At 40.0% G+C, this 18,730-nt stretch overlaps 1 protein-coding gene across 1 annotated transcript in view; it reads left to right on the forward strand.

The window, feature by feature from the left end:
* The first annotated feature begins 248 nt into the window (after positions 1 to 248).
* Positions 249 to 18,730, forward strand: part of SLC6A13 (solute carrier family 6 member 13) — a 42,402-nt gene continuing 23,920 nt past the window's right edge. Inside the window, exon 1 of the mRNA XM_077167893.1 lies at positions 249 to 450. Coding sequence (XP_077024008.1) covers positions 249 to 450 — 202 coding nt within the window. The remainder of the gene's footprint in view (positions 451 to 18,730) is intronic.

The raw sequence follows: 18,730 nt of genomic DNA on the forward strand, positions 1-18,730 counted from the left end.
AATATATGTACTTTCATTATCAATACTTTCTTCCCCAAAAAGGAAAGGAATATAGATTCTCAGCAGTTATCACCCCTACCTTTACCAGGAAGAGATGCTATAGACCATGGGCCTGCAGCCCAGGAAGGAGGAATTCGTCTTCTTCCAGGGCATTTATTCTTCTGGAAATTTGTTGGTAAAGGGAGAGGAGGTCTTCCCTTCCTGGGTTCCCAGCAGTAAAAGAGCATCCTGCTTGTTTTCCAGGTGGGATGGATAGCAGGGTCTCGGGCACGACCAGTAATGGAGAGACAAAACCAGTGTGCTCAGTCATGGAAAAGGCGGAGGAAGATGGCACCTTGGAGCGGGGCCAGTGGACCAACAAGATGGAGTTTGTGCTCTCGGTGGCCGGGGAGATCATTGGGCTGGGCAATGTCTGGAGGTTTCCCTATCTCTGCTACAAAAATGGGGGAGGTGAGAGCAGCTGCCCCACCCCAAGTTCCCCCAGGAGGAGGGCTGTCCTTACCTCCTGCACCACTGCCTCTCTGGGCAGTCCCATAGATACAAATCTGTATGTAATCTGTATGTATCTCTATGTAAGACTGCTGGAGCTGGAAGGACCCTAGAGATCACTGGGGATACTCTGCAGGTGACTGAGTCCTGGAAAAATTAAGTGACTTTCCTGGGCTCTATCACAGCATGGCATCATAGAAATGTGAGTCCAGGCTTTGGAACCAGGTGGATCAGGGTTTAGATTCTGGCTCTTACTCTCTCTTTCTTACTCTGAGTGATCTTGAGCAAGTTACCTAAACTCTCTGAGCTTTAATTGCTGCTCCTGTAAATTGGAATAATACCTGCCTTTCAGGATTGCTCTAAGGATTAGAGAGAATGGGAGTAAAGTGCTTAATAAATGAAAGCTGTGCTGTGGTGCTGCTGTTGACACCAAATTGTTCTGTGGTCTTGAGTCTCCTTAGGCTTGGTCTGCTGGTACCATGACATTCCCTAAGCCATCCACTACTTGACTCCACCAGATCATAATCTTGACACCTAGTGATTTGCCTTTAAAAATTTCCCGCTGCAAATGTGTGTGGGGGCAGGGAGCATTAAACATAGCTACGAACCATGTCCTCATTGGCTTCTCACCCCATTCTGGTCTAACCCCCTGGGATACTCTACTACCCCCCCCCAGCAAGGGCTGTAATTTTGTTACCACTACCCTACTTACAGGGAATCCCATTTCTCTGTGGGAAGCCCCAGAGAGGCTTCCTGGGCACTGGGGAAGGATTCTGGGTGACCAGTGGGTTAGGAGGAACTTCTCATTGCTGGATAGAGCTGACAAGGGGCTCCCAAGACTGGTACTGTAGTGCGGCTGCAACCTGGGCTGGAGGGAGAGGGGTACTGATTTCTGGGGAAAATACTGTGAGGAGTAGTAATTTCATGGGCTGCAGGGGCTAAAGGGTGCTCCAAGGTGACATGTACCCTTTTGCAGGAGAGTCAAAGGCTTCCAGACTCACGAAGCTCAAGTCTCACTGTCATTCTGTGGTCAATGGCTTTGGAGTGAGAAAGCATATAATACTCATGGGAGGGAGAGAAGTGGGGAGAACACCAGGAGAGAGGCTCTGGGTCCATAGAGCCTTGCTGTCAGGATTGTGGCCATTGGGGATGGTCCTGGGGTTGGAGTTTAACTTTTCTTTTCCAGAGGGATGATTATGGGCTAATGTGTCCTTCCTCCCCAGGAATTTCTGGCCAATGTCCTGAAATCACAGGACCTTGCTCAGCCTGCCTTATGAGGGAATGAGGGAAGTCTTCCATTGCTTACCCAGCCTAGAGGACAGGGCTGGCCCAGCACATGAGCATGAATCTGGGGGCCTAAGCCAGGCAAGGGGACTCTGTATCTGGAACCAAGTAACCAGCTTAACTCCTCATGTGGCTGGAAGATTAGGAGGTGAGCAGCTTTCCCCAAGCCTCTCCGGAATTGGGTAAAGCTTGGCCTGGGAATTAGTGGGAACGGCATGAAGAGGTGGGAGAAAGGGACTTGCAGGTCTGTGCAAAACCACTGAGCTGAACAAAGGGAAGTAGAGGGGGACAGTGACAGGAGCAGCTGGGGGATCTGTGATTCACCCTGTTCCATTTGTCTGGAAGTGTTTGGCTCCTAACTCTGCCTTGGGGCTCTGTGATAAGTTTGCATGGGCCTGGGAATGTGCTGACTATGTCTTGGAAGGAAATAGAGGCCCAAATGCAAGTCCCCATGGCCCTTGGTTTTTCACATGGGTGCCTGTGGGGGAGGTGGCAGTAGTAGAGTGGCTGCTGAGGCTCCTTCCTCCCTGGATAGGGCCTGTTTTCCAGCGTGCTGATCCCAATGGGTAGTTGAGACTCTTTTAGGAGTCCTGAAATGCAGTCAAGCTCTCTTCACTTAACCCTATTTCACCACCCACAGTCTCTTCCCTTCATCAAGCACAGGCCGTTAGAGCCACTTCTCTGTTCCTTGATGGGTGACAGAAGCTGGAGGGGAGTGTCCTGAGGGGCTGCAGAGCTCAAGGCTGATGCCCAGGTAGGATCTGCAAGGCAGAAGCCCCCCAGGGCCTCTAGGTGAATTACTGGAAGGGAGGGGAGACGGGCCGAGGGACATGCGTGGTTATTGGAGGAACCTAGTCCTGTCTATTTTTCTAGGTTTTAGTGCTCCTAGAAGTTCAACTTTTCTGTCATCAGTTACCTCCCCTCACTTCCCAAGCAAAATGAATTTCTACAGAGAGTGAGCTCTAGCACTTCGCCATGTCATCTCCCTGAATCTGTGAAAGGAGAAACAAATGCTCCTGTTTTGAGAGGATACTTTGCTGCTGATGTAGGGAAGGAGGGTGGGGAAAATGGAGACAATGAAGTCTGGTTCAAGCCTATTTCTCTGGGTTTAATTTATTTTATTTAAATCCCTGGTTCTCAGATTGGGGTTTGGGCTTCCAGAGGCTGACAGGGGTGCTCTGAGCAAACCCTAGAGAAAGAAGCTGGGGTGTTGCGGGGTATCTGCAGCTCGGGTGATGTGATAGCACTCTACAGGCAGCGTCTGGACCCTTTCTCTAACTTCCCAGCTCCAGACAGTCATACAGCTACTTTTGTACTTGGGGGGAGATGAGCTAGAGACTTATTTATTTAGTGGGGATGTCAGGGATAAAAAAAATCCCCCAAGGCTAATTTTAGTTTCCAAACTAAAAATATAAGTGATGTCTTCTCTAGGTCTTTCCAGCTTTAACATTTGCAAATCCAATTTGAAGCGAGTTCCAGAACAGAGAAGAGACTCAGACAAGGATATGATAGGAGAACAGGCAAACAGATAGTTGAGACTGTAGTTGGAAACCAGGAAAGCTGAGAAGATGGCCTAAAGAAGTCCATCTAAACAGAAGCAATAGGTAGGCTTTTTAGAGAGATGGATGCAAGGGGTGACTGCTTCAATTGTCAGCTCAGCAAAGAGTCTCCCTGCTGTCCAGGACCTGTGGTTTGTCTGCCCCAAGCTCCTGCCTCATCCTAATGGCTGTCTGCAGTCTCCAGTCTCAATGAGCTCACCCCAGCGGGCAGCCTTGACCCTGACTGCACCCTTCAAAACAAGGACTTACTAAGCACCACCATATGCCTGTCATTGTTCCAGGTGGTTGGGTACATTTGTAAACTAGACCACTTCCCTGTCTTTGTGGGGCTTGTATTCTAGAAGTGTGAGTCAGGCAATAAGCAATAAACACGCTAAATAGTTAAAATATGTAGTATTATCAGAAGTTAAGGAATACTATGGAAAAAGAACAAGCTGAGCTGGCCAAAGTGGATCACAGATGTGGGTGGGCAGTTTTAAAAACAGTGGTCAGGAAGGGCTTCATTGAGAATATTTAAGCAAAGACTTAGTGGGAGTGAAGAAGTTTGGCCATGTGAATATTGAGGTGGGGGTGGGGGCAGTGCTAAAGGCAGAGGAAACAACTGGTTTAATGGTCCTAAGCAGGAGGCTGACTAGCCTGCTGGAGGAGCAGCAAGGAGGCCAGTGAGGCTGGAACAGAGTGAGTGAAGAGGAGAAACAGAGCAAGTTAGAGGAAGGGCAAAGGTCACCTGTATTAAGATGGCTTTTGCTAGTCTCAGAACACAAGTTAGAGGAAGGGCAGAACACAAGTTAGAGGAAGGCCCTCTCTGAGCCCTCCTCTCTTCTGGTCCTTTGTTCCCAAGCAGCTGGGCCTTCAGCTGAGACCTCTGCAGCTCCTGGTACCCTGGCTGCCAGCTGACTGAGTTCCTCAGTACCCAGAATACTAGGGAGTCCCCCAAAGACACCACAGCAGAAGGGAACACAGCTGGACCTCTCAGAAATGGGGATCGCGGCGTGAAGAACAGAAACAAGATAAACCTCGCAGAGAAAGACAGAGACAGAGAGAGAATGGGCATACGCTCTGTTGCCCAACTGTTACCAACTGTTACCTGGTATTAAGGAAGACTGTAGCTGTAGTATTATTTGTAGATAGTAAGAGAACATGAAGCACTTTTCTTTTCTTTGTATAAAGTTAGTAGTCATTTTAGTAGGACATGCCAATTCGTTACTATTTTTAGTTAATTACTCAATGCTACATATTAGTCAGGTTAATGTTGATTATAGCATTTAACTATTCATGTATCTCATGTTGCTTATGTGGAATAATTGTCAGTTTATATCTTTAAAAATTGTCTGGAACACACCACAAAGTGTGCTCCTTTTGGGAAGAGTGACCAGCAGAATGTTTCCTTTCTAGGATAGGATTTTGGTGTCTACCATCTCATGGGAAAGAATGCCAGCACATTTTAGAATTTTGGGAAGGAGACTACCAAGGTGGAGCAGGTAACTGTGAACCTCACCTCTATTCCCTCATCCCCAACTCCAGGTTTACTCCATCTTTTGTGGTGGTGATTTGGAATTGGGTGGGGAAAGAGGCAGGTGCACCACAGAACTCCCTGTCCAGCACTGGGTCCCTCTTGGTTCCATCCCACCGTTGACCCCAGTGACTCTTCCTGGCAGGTGTGGACCTTGACCCTTATGGCAGGCTGTGTAGGTGCCCAAAGAGGCAGAGGAGGGAAGCAGAGCTGACCATGGGACCCGCCGCAGTTAAACATTGGCTTGGTTTATTGGGTAAGAGTAGGCAGCATAAAGCTGGGAGGGCCTTGGGCTGGGCTGATAACTTTCTCTTTCTGAAATGTAGCTCTCAGCAGTGATTGTTTATATCAGCTATTGCATTCTCTCTGCCCTAATTTTCCCCTCCTGTCAATCAATCAAGTCTTGGATTGAGTTATGGACTTCTACACTGAATTGTCTACAACCTTCATTTCTTTGCCCTTGAAGTAATCAGGGGCTCCCTTCAGTATCTTAAATATAGATGTGTAGATTAAGGCTAGAGATTTGAAAGGTGAAGAAGTGAAGAATGCTGTTCCCCAATAACTATTGTTTTTAACAGCTTTATTAAGGGATAATTGACTTCCAATAAACTGCACAACTTGATAAGATTTGATATATGAATATCAATTCCCATTTCAATGGAGCCATTGCCATAATCAAGATAATGAATATATCCTTCATCACCCAAAGTTTCCTCCTGTCCCTTTCTAATCCCTCTGCTCCCTCATCCCGAGGCATGAGTGATCTATTTTCTATCACTATACATTCTTAGAATTTTGTATAACAGAATCATGCAATATGTACTCTTTACCTGATTTCTTTCACTCAGCAGAAATTTTTTTGAAATTCACCCATATTTTTTACACGTGTCAGTAGCTCATTCTTTGTTTTTGTGTAGTAGTATTCCATTGTGTGGATGTACCGCAGTTCGTTTATACATTCCCCTGTTGAGGGACATTTGGGTTGTTTCCAGGTTTTGGCTATTACAAGTAAAAACACCATAAATGTTTGTGTACAAGTCTGTGTATGCTTTCATTTCCCTTGGGTATAAACCTTGGAGTGGAATGACTACAGTGTGTGGTAGGTGCACTTCTGACTTTTTAAGAAACTGCCAAAAAGATTTCCAAAGCCATTGTACCATTTTATGCTCCTGCCAGCAGTGTATGAGAGTACCAGCTCCTTCATATCCTTGCCAATACTTGGCTGGTCTTTTTTTTTTTTTCTTAATGTTTTTATTGTGAAATTTTCACATACATTCAGTCCATACATGGTGTACAATCAGTGGCTCACAATATCATCACACAGTTGTGTATTCATCACCATGATCATTTTTAGAACATTTGCATTGCTCCAGAAAAAGATTTAAAAAGAAAAAACTCATACAAACCATACACCTTACCCCTCCCTCTCATTGACCACTAGTATTTCAATCTACCCAATTCATTTTGCCCTTTATCCCCCCTACTATTTTTTTTAATCCATATATCTTTTTATTCATCTGTCCATACCCTGGACAAAAGGAGCATCAGATACAAGGTTTTCACAATCACACAGTCACATTGTAAAAGTTGTATCTTTATACAATCATCTTCAAAAATCAAGGCTCTGGAACACAGCTCAAAAGTTTTAGGTACTTCCTTCCGGCCACTCCAATATGCCATAAATTAAAAAGGGATATCTGTATAATGCATAAGAATAACCTCCAGGATATCCTCTCAACTATGTTTGAAATCTCCCAGTCACAGAAATTTTATTTCATCTCATTTCTCTCTTCCCCCTTTTGGTCAAGAAGGCTTTCTCAATCCCATAATGCTGGGTCCCGGCTCATTCTGGGAGTTCTGTCCCACATTGCCAAGGAGATGTACACCCTGGGAGTCATGGCCTACGTGGGGGTAGGGGGGTATGGTGGATGGCAAGGGTAGTGAGTTCACCAGCCGAATTGCTTGGAGATTGGCCGGTTTTTAAATTTTGGTTTCTCCAATAGGTATGTAGTTTTATCCCCTTGTGATTTTAATCTGCATTTCCCTAGTGACAAATGATGTTGAGCATCTTTTCATGTGTTTATTTGTTATCTCAACATCTTCTTTGATGAAATGTCTGTTCAAATCTTTTGCCCATTTTAAAAGTTAGGTTATTTTCTTATGATATGAATTTTGCATTTATTTTTCCCAACATATTTCTTGTTTTTTTCCTTTCCTTAACAATATCTTTTGAAGTATTTAACGAAGTCGAGTTGTATTAGTTAGGGTTCTCTAGGGAAACAGAATCAACAGGGAACACTAGCAAATATTAAATTTATAAAAGTGTCCATGTGACCACGGGAACACAGAGTCCAAAATCCACAGAGTAGGCTGTGAAGCCGACGATTCTGATGGAGCTCTGGACAAACTCCACAGGAGAGGCTCGCCAGCCAAAGCAGGAAGAGAGCCTGTCTCTTCTGAATCCTCCTTAAAAGGCTTCCCATGACTAGATTAAGCATCACTCACTGCAGAAGACACTCCGCTTTGGTTGATTACAAATGGAATCAGCTGTGGATGCAGCTGAGGTGATCATGATCTAATTCTATGAAATGTCCTCATTGCAACAGACAGGCCAGCACTTGCCCAAACAGACAAACAGGCACCACAACTTGGCCAAATTGACACATGAACCTAACTATGACACTAGTTTTTCAATTTATTATTTTATGAATTGTGCCTTTGGTGTCTGTGCTAGTTTGAAATGATGTATGTACCCTAGAAAAGCCATGTATTAATCCTAATTCCATTTTGTAAAGGCAGCCATTTCTTCTAATCTCTATTCAGTATTGTATGTTTGAAACTATAATTAGATCATCTCTGTGGAGATGTGATTTAATCAAGAGTGATTGTTAAACTGGATTAGGGGAGATGTGTCTCCACTCACTTAGGTAAGTCTTGATTAGTTTCTGAAGTCCTATAAAAAGGGAAACATTTTGGAGAATGAGGGAGATTCTGAGAGAGCAGAGAACAATGCAGCCATGAGAAGCAGAGTCCACCAACCAGCAGCCTTTGGAGATGAAGAAGGAAAATGCCTCCCAGGTAGCTTCATGAAACAGGAAGCCAGAAGAGAAAGCTAGCAGATGATGCCGTGTTCACCATATGCCCTTCCATTTGAGAGAGAAACCTTGAACTTCATCAGCCTTCTTGAACCAGGATATCTTTTCTTGGATGCCTTAGATTGGACATTTCTATAGACTTGTTTAATTGGGACATTGTCTCAGTCTTAGAACTATAAACTAGCAACTTATTAAATTCCCCTTTTAAAAGCCATTCTGTTTCTGGTATATTACATTCTGGCAGCTAGCAAACTAGAACAGTGTCATATTTAAGAAAACTTTGCTTAACCTAAGGTCACAGAGATTTTTTCTAGAAGTTTTATAATTTTAGGTTTTCCATTTAGGTCTATGATCCATTGTGAGTTAATTTTGCATATAGTGCAAGGTATGGATCACAGTTCTTTTTTTTCACGTATTGATATCCACTTGTTCCAGCACCATTCATCAAAAAGGAGCCTTCTTTTTCCAATAAATTGCTTTTGCACCTTTGTCAAAAATCAGTTGTCTGGGGTTGCAAGGACAGTTCAGTGGTAGAATTTTCACCTGCCATGCAGGAGACCCAGTTTCAAGTCCTGGCCCTTACACTTTCCAAACAAATAAACAAAGAAACCAACAAAAACAAAAACAAAAAAATTCAACAAATGGTGCTGCAATAATGGGATAGTCACATGGAAAAAGAATGAAATGTGACCTCGCCATACAGCATAAAAAAAAATCAGTTGTCTATATATATGTGGATTCTATTATGTCCCATTGATCTATTTCTTTATTTTTATACCAATACCACACTATCTTGATTACTATAGCTATAGCTTTATAATAAATCTTGAAATCAAGAAGTGTTGGGCCTAAAACTTTATTATTTTCCAGAGTTGTTTAGCTATTTTAGGTCATTTAATTTTCATATGAATTTTAGAATCAGTTTGTCGATTTCTACAAAAAAAAAAAAAAGAAAGAAAGAAAGAATGGAAAGTAAAAGAAGAAGCCTGCTGGGATTTTAATTGATTGTATTGCATCTACAGATCAATTTGGGAAGAACTGAAATCTAAATAATGTTGAGTCTTCTGACCCATAAATATGCCATTTCTCTCCATTTATTTAAATCTTCTTTAATTTCTCCCAGCAATGTACTGTAGTTGTAAGAGTACATATCTTTCACATCTTTGGTTAGATTTATTCCTAAGTATTTCATATTTTTAAAATGTTATTGTGAGTTGTATTGTTTTAAAAACTTCATCTTCCAATTGTCTGTTGCTAGTATGTGCTAGCTTCATACAATGATTTGATAAGCATCTCCTCCTTTTCAATTTTCTGGAAGACTTTGTATAAAATTGGTTATTAGTTATTCTTTATATGTTTCATAGAATTCACCATTGAAATCATTTGGGCCTGGAGTTTTCTTCGTGGGAAGCTTTTTAACCAATGTTAAAGCTTCTTTTATAAATATAGAGCTAATCAAGTTATTTCTTCTTCAGTGAGCTTCGATAGTTTGTGGTTTTCAAAGAATTTGGCATAAAGTTTCTCATAATATTTCTTTATTATCCTTTTAATATTGATAGAATCTATACTGGTGATACTTATCTTACTTGTGATATCATTAAATTGTTAATCTATACTTGTGATACTTCTCTCTTTTTTCTTGATCAGCCTGGCTAGAGTTTATCAATTTTATTGATTGTTTCAAATACCAGCTTTTGGTTCCATTGATTTTCTCTGTTTCCTTTTTAATTTATTCCCACTCTGAACTTTGACTTACTTTGAGATTCCATTTGCTCTTATTTTTCTCATTTCTTTGAAACTTTTGAAACTGTTATTCTCTTATAATAATAGATTTTTAGCACGATAAATCTCCCCCAAAGTGCGACTTTAGCAACATCCCACACTCGGTTTAAAATACTTTTTAACTTCCCTTTTGATTTCCTCTTTGACCCATGGATTATTTAGAGGTGTATTATTTAGTTTCAAAATATTTTGGAATTTTCCAAATATCTACTGTTATTGATTTATAATTTAGTCAGAAACAAATACTTTGAATTTTGAGATTTTTTTAATGGCCAAAAATATGGTCTCTCTTGGTAAATATTCTAGGTATACTTGAAAGGAATGTGTATTCTGCTGTTGTTGGATAGACTGTCCTATAATTGTCAAGCAGATCAAGTTAGTTTATTTGGTTGTTCAAATGTTTTCTATCCTTACTGATTTTCTTCCTATTTGTTCTATAAGTTATTGTGAGAAGGATATTTAAATCCTTTATTTTAGTTAGTATCTTATCCTTGCAGTTCTATCAATTCCTACTTCATGTATTTTGAAGCTCTACTATTAGATCATAAACATTTAGGATTGTTTTATCTTCTTGATGAATTGGCCCATCTATCATTTTGAAATGACTTTTTAATTCCTGCTAGTATTCTTTGCTCTGAAATCTACTTTGTCTAGTATTAAGTATTTACTTCAGTTTCTTTAGATTCTTGTTAGCATAGTGTGGTAGTTAGTTTCAGGTGTCAACTTGGCCAGGTGATGGTGCCTAGTTCTGTTGCTGTAGATTTGAATCATTAGCTTGTGAAACTCATCATGGCTGATTACATCTGCAGTCTCTAAGGGGAGTGCCTTCCTCAATGTGTGATGTTTAATTTAATTCATGGGATGCTTAAAAGAGAGAGCTTAGTGCAGCACAGCCCAAGCAGCTGAGCATACTTCACCTCCGCACTCGCAACTCAGTCCAGACCTTTGGAGATGCAGAAAGGAATCACACCAGGGAAAGCTGTTGGAACCCAGAAGCTGGGAGAGAAGGCCAGCAGAAATTACCCTGTACCTTCCTGTGTAAGAGACAACATCAGATGAAAGTTAGCTACCTTTCCTCTGAAGAATTATGTTTTTAAATGAATCCCCTTTTATTAAAAGCCAATCCATCTCTGGTGTGTTGCATTTTGGCAGTTTTGACAGTTTAGAACACATTGTATATCTTTTTCCCAACCTTTTACTTTTACCTTACTTGTGTCTTTATATTTGAAATGCATTTCTTTTAGAAAGCAAATAGTTGAACTTGCTTTCTTTTCTTTTCCTTTTTAGACAATCTGACCATCTTTGCCTTTTAGTTGGGATATTTAGACCACTTACATTTAATGCAGTCAGTTATCCATACAGTTGAATTTGAATCTACCATCTTATTTTTTTTCTATTTGTCCTATCAATTTTTTGTTCCCCCTTTCTTCTTTTTCTGCCTTCTTTTGGGTTAATTGGATATTTTAAATTATTCCATTATTGGCTTACTAGCCATAACTCATATTATTTTAGTGGTTTTTAGTTTTTATAGTATACATCTTTAATTATCACAATTTACCTTCAAGTGATATATAAAAATCTTAGAACAGTGTATAGCTCCATTTCTCTTCCCCTGATCTTTGTGCTCTTGTTGTTATACATTTTACTTTTTCATATATCCATATATTAACACTACATTGTTACGATGTTTGTTTAGCCAGTCAATCATCTTTTTTTTTTTCACATGGGCAGGCACTGGGAATTTAACCTGGATCTCTGGCATGGCAGGCAAGGACTCTGCCAGTGAACCATCATGGCTCACCCCAATTATCTTTTAAAGGCATTTGAATAATAATAAAAAAATTATATATTTACATATGTAATTACTATTTGTGGTGTTCTTTATTTCTTTGCATAGATACATATTTTTATCTGATATCATCATTTCCCTCTGCCAGTAAGAAGGATGGACATTTCTTGTTTTATTGGTCAAATGGTGCTGAATTTTTTTTCATGTTTTGTAGGTCTTAAAAAGATTTTATTTTAATTTAATTTTTGAACAATCTTTTTGGTGATTATAAGCTGCCAATTTTTTTCTTCTGGAACTTTAACAAAGTTATTTGTTAAATAACAACTATTGTCACTGTCTTCTCATTTACATAATTTCCAATGAGAAATTTTATATCATCCTCATCTTGTTCCTCTGTACCTAATACGCCTTTTCTCTCTGGTTACTTTTAAGATTTCCTCTTAAGAACCTTTTTTTTTTTTTATTAATTAATGGGAAAAAAGAAATTAACCCAACATTTAGAAATCATACCATTCTACATATGCAATCAGTAATTCTTAACATCATCACATAGATGCATGATCATCATTTCTTAGTACATTTGCATCGGTTTAGAAGAACTAGCAACACAACAGAAAAAGATATAGAATGTTAATATAGAGAAAAGAAATAAAAGTAATAATAATAGTAAAAAAAAAAACGTGTAGCTCAGATGCAGCTTCATTCAGTGTTTTAACATGATTACTTTACAATTAGGTATTATTGTGCTGTCCATTTTTGAGTTTTTGTATCTAGTCCTGTTGCACAGTCTGTATCCCTTCAGCTCCAATTACCCATTATCTTACCCTGTTTCTAACTCCTGCTGGACTCTGTTACCAATGACATATTCCAAGTTTATTCTCGAATGTCGGTTCACATCAGTGGGACCATACAGTATTTGTCTTTTAGTTTTTGGTTTAGACTCACTCAGCATAATGTTCTCTAGGTTCATCCATGTTATTACATGCTTCATAAGTTTATCCTGTCTTAAAGCTGCATAATATTCCATCGTATGTATATATCACAGTTTGTTTAGCCACTCGTCTGTTGATGGACATTTTGGCTGTTTCCATCTCTTTGCAATTGTAAATAACGCTGCTATAAACATTGGTGTGCAAATGTCCGTTTGTGTCTTTGCCCTTAATTCCTTTGAGTAGATTCCCAGCAATGGTATTGCTGGGTCGTATGGCAATTCTATATTCAGCTTTTTGAGGAACCGCCAAACTGCCTTCCACAGTGGTTGCACCATTTGACATTCCCACCAACAGTAGATAAGTGTGCCTCTTTCTCCGCATCCTGTCCAGCACTTGTCATTTTCTGTTTTGTTGATAATGGCCATTCTGGTGGGTGTGAGATGATATCTCATTGTGGTTTTGATTTGCATTTCTCTAATGGCCAGGGACATTGAGCATCTCTTCATGTGCCTTTTGGCCATTTGTATTTCCTCTTCTGATAGGTGTCTGTTCAAGTCTTTTTCCCATTTTGTAATTGGGTTGGCTGTCTTTTTGTTGTTGTTGAGTTGAACAATCTCATTATAAATTCTGGATACTAGACCTTTATCTGATATGTCATTTCCAAATATTGTCTCCCATTGTGTAGGCTGTCTTTCTACTTTCTTGATGAAGTTCTTTGAGGCACAAAAGTGTTTAATTTTGAAGTGTTCCCATTTATTTATTTCCTTCTTCAGTGCTCTTGCTTTAGGTTTAAGGTCCATAAAACCGCCTCCAATTGTAAGATTCATAAGATATCTCCCTACATTTTCCTCTAACTGTTTTATGGTCTTAGACCTAATGTTTAGATCTTTGATCCATTTTGAGTTAACTTTTGTATAGGGTGTGAGGTATGGGTCTTCTTTCATTCTTTTGCATATGGATATCCAGTTCTCTAGGCACCATTTATCGAAGAGACTGTTCTGTCCCAGGTGAATTGGCTTGACTGCCTTATCAAAGATCAAATGTCCATAGATGAGAGGGTCTATATCTGAACACTGTATTCGATTCCATTGGTCAATATATCTATCTTTATGCCAATACCATGCTGTTTTGACCACTGTGGCTTCATAATATGCCTTAAAGTCAGGCAGCGCGAGACCTCCAGCTTTGTTTTTTTTCCTCAAGATGTTTTTAGCAATTTGGGGCACCCTGCCCTTCCAGATAAATTTGCTTATTGGTTTTTCTATTTCTGAAAAATAAGTTGTTGGGATTTTGATTGGTATTGCATTGAATCTGTAAATCAATTTAGGTAGGATTGACATCTTAACTATATTTAGTCTTCCAATCCATGAACACGGTATGCCCTTCCATCTATTTAGGTCTTCTGTGATTTCTTTTAACAGTTTTTTGTAGTTTTCTTTATATAGGGTTTTTGTCTCTTTAGATAAATTCATTCCTAAGTATTTCATTCTTTTAGTTGCAATTGTAAATGGGATTCGTTTCTTGATTTCCCCCTCCGCTTGTTCATTACTAGTGTATAGAAATGCTACAGATTTTTGAATGTTGATCTTGTAACCTGCTACTTTGCTGTACTCATTTATTAGCTCTAGTAGTTTTGTTGTGGATTTTTCCGGGTTTTCGACGTATAGTATCATATCGTCTGCAAACAGTGGTAGTTTTACTTCTTCCTTTCTAATTTTGATGCCTTGTATTTCTTTTTCTTGTCTAATTGCTCTGGCTAGAACCTCCAACACAATGTTGAATAATAGTGGTGATAGTGGACATCCTTGTCTTGTTCCTGATCTTAGGGGGAAAGTTTTCAATTTTTCCCCATTGAGGATGATATTAGCTGTGGGTTTTTCATATATTCCCTCTATCATTTTAAGGAAGTTCCCTTGTATTCCTATCTTTTGAAGTGTTTTCAACAGGAAAGGATGTTGAATCTTGTCGAATGCCTTCTCTGCATCAATTGAGATGATCATGTGATTTTTCTGCTTTGATTTGTTGATATGGTGTATTACATTAATTGATTTTCTTATGTTGAACCATCCTTGCATACCTGGGATGAATCCTACTTGATCATGATGTATAATTCTTTTAATGTGTTGTTGAATACAATTTGCTAGAATTTTATTGAGGATTTTTGCATCTATATTCATTAGAGATATTGGTCTGTAGTTTTCTTTTTTTGTAATATCTTTGCCTGATTTTGGTGTGAGGGTGATGTTGGCTTCATAGAATGAATTAGGTAGTTTTCCCTCCACTTCGATTTTTTTGAAGAGTTTGAGGAGAGTTGGTACTAATTCTTTCTGGAATGTTTGCTAGAATTCAGATGTGAAGCCGTCTGGTCCTGGACTTTTCTTTTTAGGAAGCTTTTGAATAACTAATTCAATTTCTTTACTTGTGATTGGTTTCTTGAGGTCATCTATTTCTTCTTGAGTCAAAGTTGGTTGTTCATGTCTTTCCAGGAACCTGTCCATTTCTTCTAAATTGTTGTATTTATTAGCGTAAAGTTGTTCATAGTATCCTGTTATTACCTCCTTTATTTCTGTGAGGTCAGTAGTTATGTCTCCTCTTCCATTTCTGATCTTATTTATTTGCATCCTCTCTCTTCTTCTTTTTGTCAGTATTGCTAAGGGCCCATCAATCTTATTGATTTTCTCATAGAACCAACTTCTGGTCTTATTGATTTTCTCTATTGTTTTCATGTTTTCAATTTCATTTATTTCTGCTCTAATCTTTGTTATTTCTTTCCTTTTGCTTGCTTTGGGATTAGTTTGCTGTTCTTTCTCCAGTTCTTCCAAATGGATAGTTAATTCCTGAATTTTTGCCTTTTCTTCTTTTCTGATATAGGCATTTAGGGCAATAAATTTCCCTCTTAGCACTGCCTTTGCTGCATCCCATAAGTTTTGATATGTTGTGTTTTCATTTTCATTCGCCTCTAGGTATTTACTAATTTCTCTTGCAATTTCTTCTTTGACCCACTCGTTGTTTAAGAGTGTATTGTTGAGCCTCCATGTATTTGTGAATTTTCTAGCACTCGGCCTATTATTGATTTCAAACCTCATTCCTTTATGATCCGAGAAAGTGTTGTGTATGATTTCAATCTTTTTAAATTTGTTAAGACTTGCTTTGTGACCCAGCATATGGTCTATCCTTGAGAATGATCCATGAGCACTTGAGAAAAAGGTGTATCCTGCTGTTGTGGGATGTAATGTCCTATAAATGTCTGTTAAGTCTAGCTCATTTATAGTAATATTCAGATTCTCTATTTCTTTATTGATCCTCTGTCTACATGTTCTGTCCATTGATGAGAGTGGTGAATTGAAGTCTCCAACTATTATGGTATATGAGTCTATTTCCCTTTTCAGTGTTTGCAGTGTATTCCTTATGTATTTTGGGGCATTCTGGTTCAGTGCGTAAATATTTATGATTGTTATGTCTTCTTGTTTAATTGTTCCTTTTATTAGCATATAGTGTCCTTCTTTGTCTCTTTTAACTGTTTTACATTTGAAGTCTAATTTGTTGGATATTAGTATAGCCACTCCTGCTCTTTTCTGGTTGTTATTTGCATGAAATATCTTTTCCCAACCTTTCACTTTCAACCTATGTTTATCTTTGGGTCTAAGATGTGTTTCCTGTAGACAGCATATAGAAGGATCCTGTTTTTTAATCCGTTCTGCCAATCTATGTCTTTTGATTGGGGAATTCAGTCCATTAACATTTAGTGTTATTACTGTTTGGATAATATTTTCCTCTACCATTTTGCCTTTTGTATTATATATATCATATCTGATTTTCCTTCTTTCTACACTCTTCTCCATACCTCTCTCTTCTGTCTTTTTGTATCTGACTCTAGTGCTCCCTTTAGTATTTCTTGCAGAGCTGGTCTCTTGGTCACAAATTCTCTCAGTGACTTTTTGTCTGAGAATGTTTTAATTTCTCCCTCATTTTTGACGGACAATTTTGCTGGATATAGGAGTCTTGGTTGGCAGTTTTTCTCTTTTAGTAATTTAAATATATCATCCCACTGTCTTCTAGCTTCCATAGTTTCTGCTGAGAAATCTACACATAGTCTTATTGGGTTTCCCTTGTATGTCATGGATTGTTTTTCTCTTGCTGCTTTCAAGATCCTCTCTTTCTCTTTGACCTCTGACATTCTAACTAGTAAGTGTCTTGGAGAATGCCTATTTGTGTCTAATCTCTTTGGGGTGCGCTGCACTTCTTGGATCTGTAATTTTAGGTCTTTCATAAGAGTTGGGAAATTTTCAGTGATAATTTCTTCCATTAGTTTTTCTCCTCCTTTTCCCTTCTCTTCTCCTTCTGGGACACCCACAACACGTATATTTGTGCGGTTCATATTGTCTTTGAGTTCCCTGATACCCTGTTCAAATTTTTCCATTCTTTTCCCAGTAGTTTCTGTTTCTTTTTGAAATTCAGATGTTCCATCCTCCAAATCACTAATTCTATCTTCTGTCTCTTTAAATCTATCATTGTAGCTATCCATTTTTTTTCCATCTTTTCTACTTTGTCCTTCCCTCCCATAAGTTCTGTGATTTGTTTTTTCAGTTTTTCTATTTCTTCTTTTTGTTCAGCCCATGTCTTCTTCATGTCCTCCCTCAATTTATCGATTTCGTTTTTGAAGAGGTTTTCCGTTTCTGTTCATATATTCAGCATTAGTTGTCTCAGCTCCTGTATCTCATTTGAACTATTGGTTTGTTCCTTTGACTGGGCCATATTTTCAATCTTCTGCGCGTGGTCTGTTATCTTCTGCTGGCGTCTGGGCATTTAGTCAGATTTCCCTGGGTGTTGGACCCAACAGGTTGGAAGATTTTTCTGTGAAATCTCTGGGTTCTGTTTTTCTTATCCTGCCCAGTAGGTGGCGCTCGTGGCACACCTTTGTCTCACGTGTTTGGAAGGGATCCCCCCGGTCACCGTTCTCCGCGGCCTGGGGATTTACGATCCAATTCTCTCAGTTGGTCCGGGGGGCTGAGCGTGGTGGGGGCGTCAGCCGCCGTGGCTTGAGGGGACCCTGTGGCTCCTTTATTAATTTCCCTATTGGTGTTTGGTTGGACCCAGTCCGTGCCACTGTCAGAAATTCACTCCTCTCCCTGGAGGGGTGCCGGTCGCCGGACGCCGCGGCCTGGGGAACTCGCCATCGGGCCAGGAAGCCGCCTGTGGGGGAGGGGCGCCGGTTGCCGGCCACCGCGGCTTGGGTAGCCCTCTGATCCGAGACTCGTAGCCGGTCCAGGAAGCCGCCTGCAAAAGAGGGGCGCCGGCCACCACGGCTTGGGAAACTTGCCTCTCCAAGACTCTCAGCTGGCCCGGGAAGGAGGGAGGGAGGAGCTCTGGTCGCCAGCTGCTGCGGCTCGGGGAAGCGCGCGCCGCTCGGGGATCTCACCGCAGCAGAGTCTCACAGTCAGTCTAGCCAGTCCAGACTGGGGTACGCTGTGTGTCCATTCCCTGCCGTGGCCCCAGGAGCTGTTCTGCACTGTTTCTGTTCACCTAGTAGTTGCTCTGAGGTGCTGTGGGACTCGTTCTGCAAAGGGCAGGCAGAAGGAATCAGGCTCCAGGCCAACCACCATTCTGAGCACACGTAATTTTCGCTGACTGAACAGGCTCCAAAGTTTCGGGTGGAAGGGGAGGATAGGCGCCCCGAGAGGAAATACGGAGAACACCCCGAAACGCCAGGCTGGAAGCAAAAGACGCAAAACCGCGCTGCTCGGAAGCCCGACCTCTTAAAAACCTTTTAATCTCTGGTTTAAATAATTTGATTATAATGTGCCTTGGTCTAGTTTTCTTCATGTTACTTGTCTTGGGGCTTGCTGAGATTTGAATCTGTGGGTTTATAATTTTCATCAAATTTGGAAAATTTTGGCCATTATTTCTTCAAATCTTTTTTATAACCTCTCCTTCCAGTTTTTTCTCTGTCAGGGACTCCAATTACAAGTATATTAGACTGTTTAAAGTTGTCCCACAGCTTACTGACTCTTTGTTCTTTTGTTTAAATTCTCTTTTATCTAGTGCTTTATTTTGGATAGTTTCTACTGCTATAGTTCAAGTTCACTAACCTTTTCTTCTGCTATGTCTAATCTGCCTTTAATGCCATCCCATTTTTCATCTCACATATTGTAGTTCTCATCTCCAGACATTTGATTTGAGTCTTTTAAAATATCTTCTATGTCATTATATAATATTTTGAACATATGGAATGCAATTATAATGACCACTTTAATGGTCTCACCTGTTAATTCTAACACAATGTCAGT

Source organism: Tamandua tetradactyla, chromosome 7 (assembly GCF_023851605.1).
Source record: "Tamandua tetradactyla isolate mTamTet1 chromosome 7, mTamTet1.pri, whole genome shotgun sequence".
Classification (NCBI taxonomy): Eukaryota; Metazoa; Chordata; class Mammalia; order Pilosa; family Myrmecophagidae; genus Tamandua; species Tamandua tetradactyla.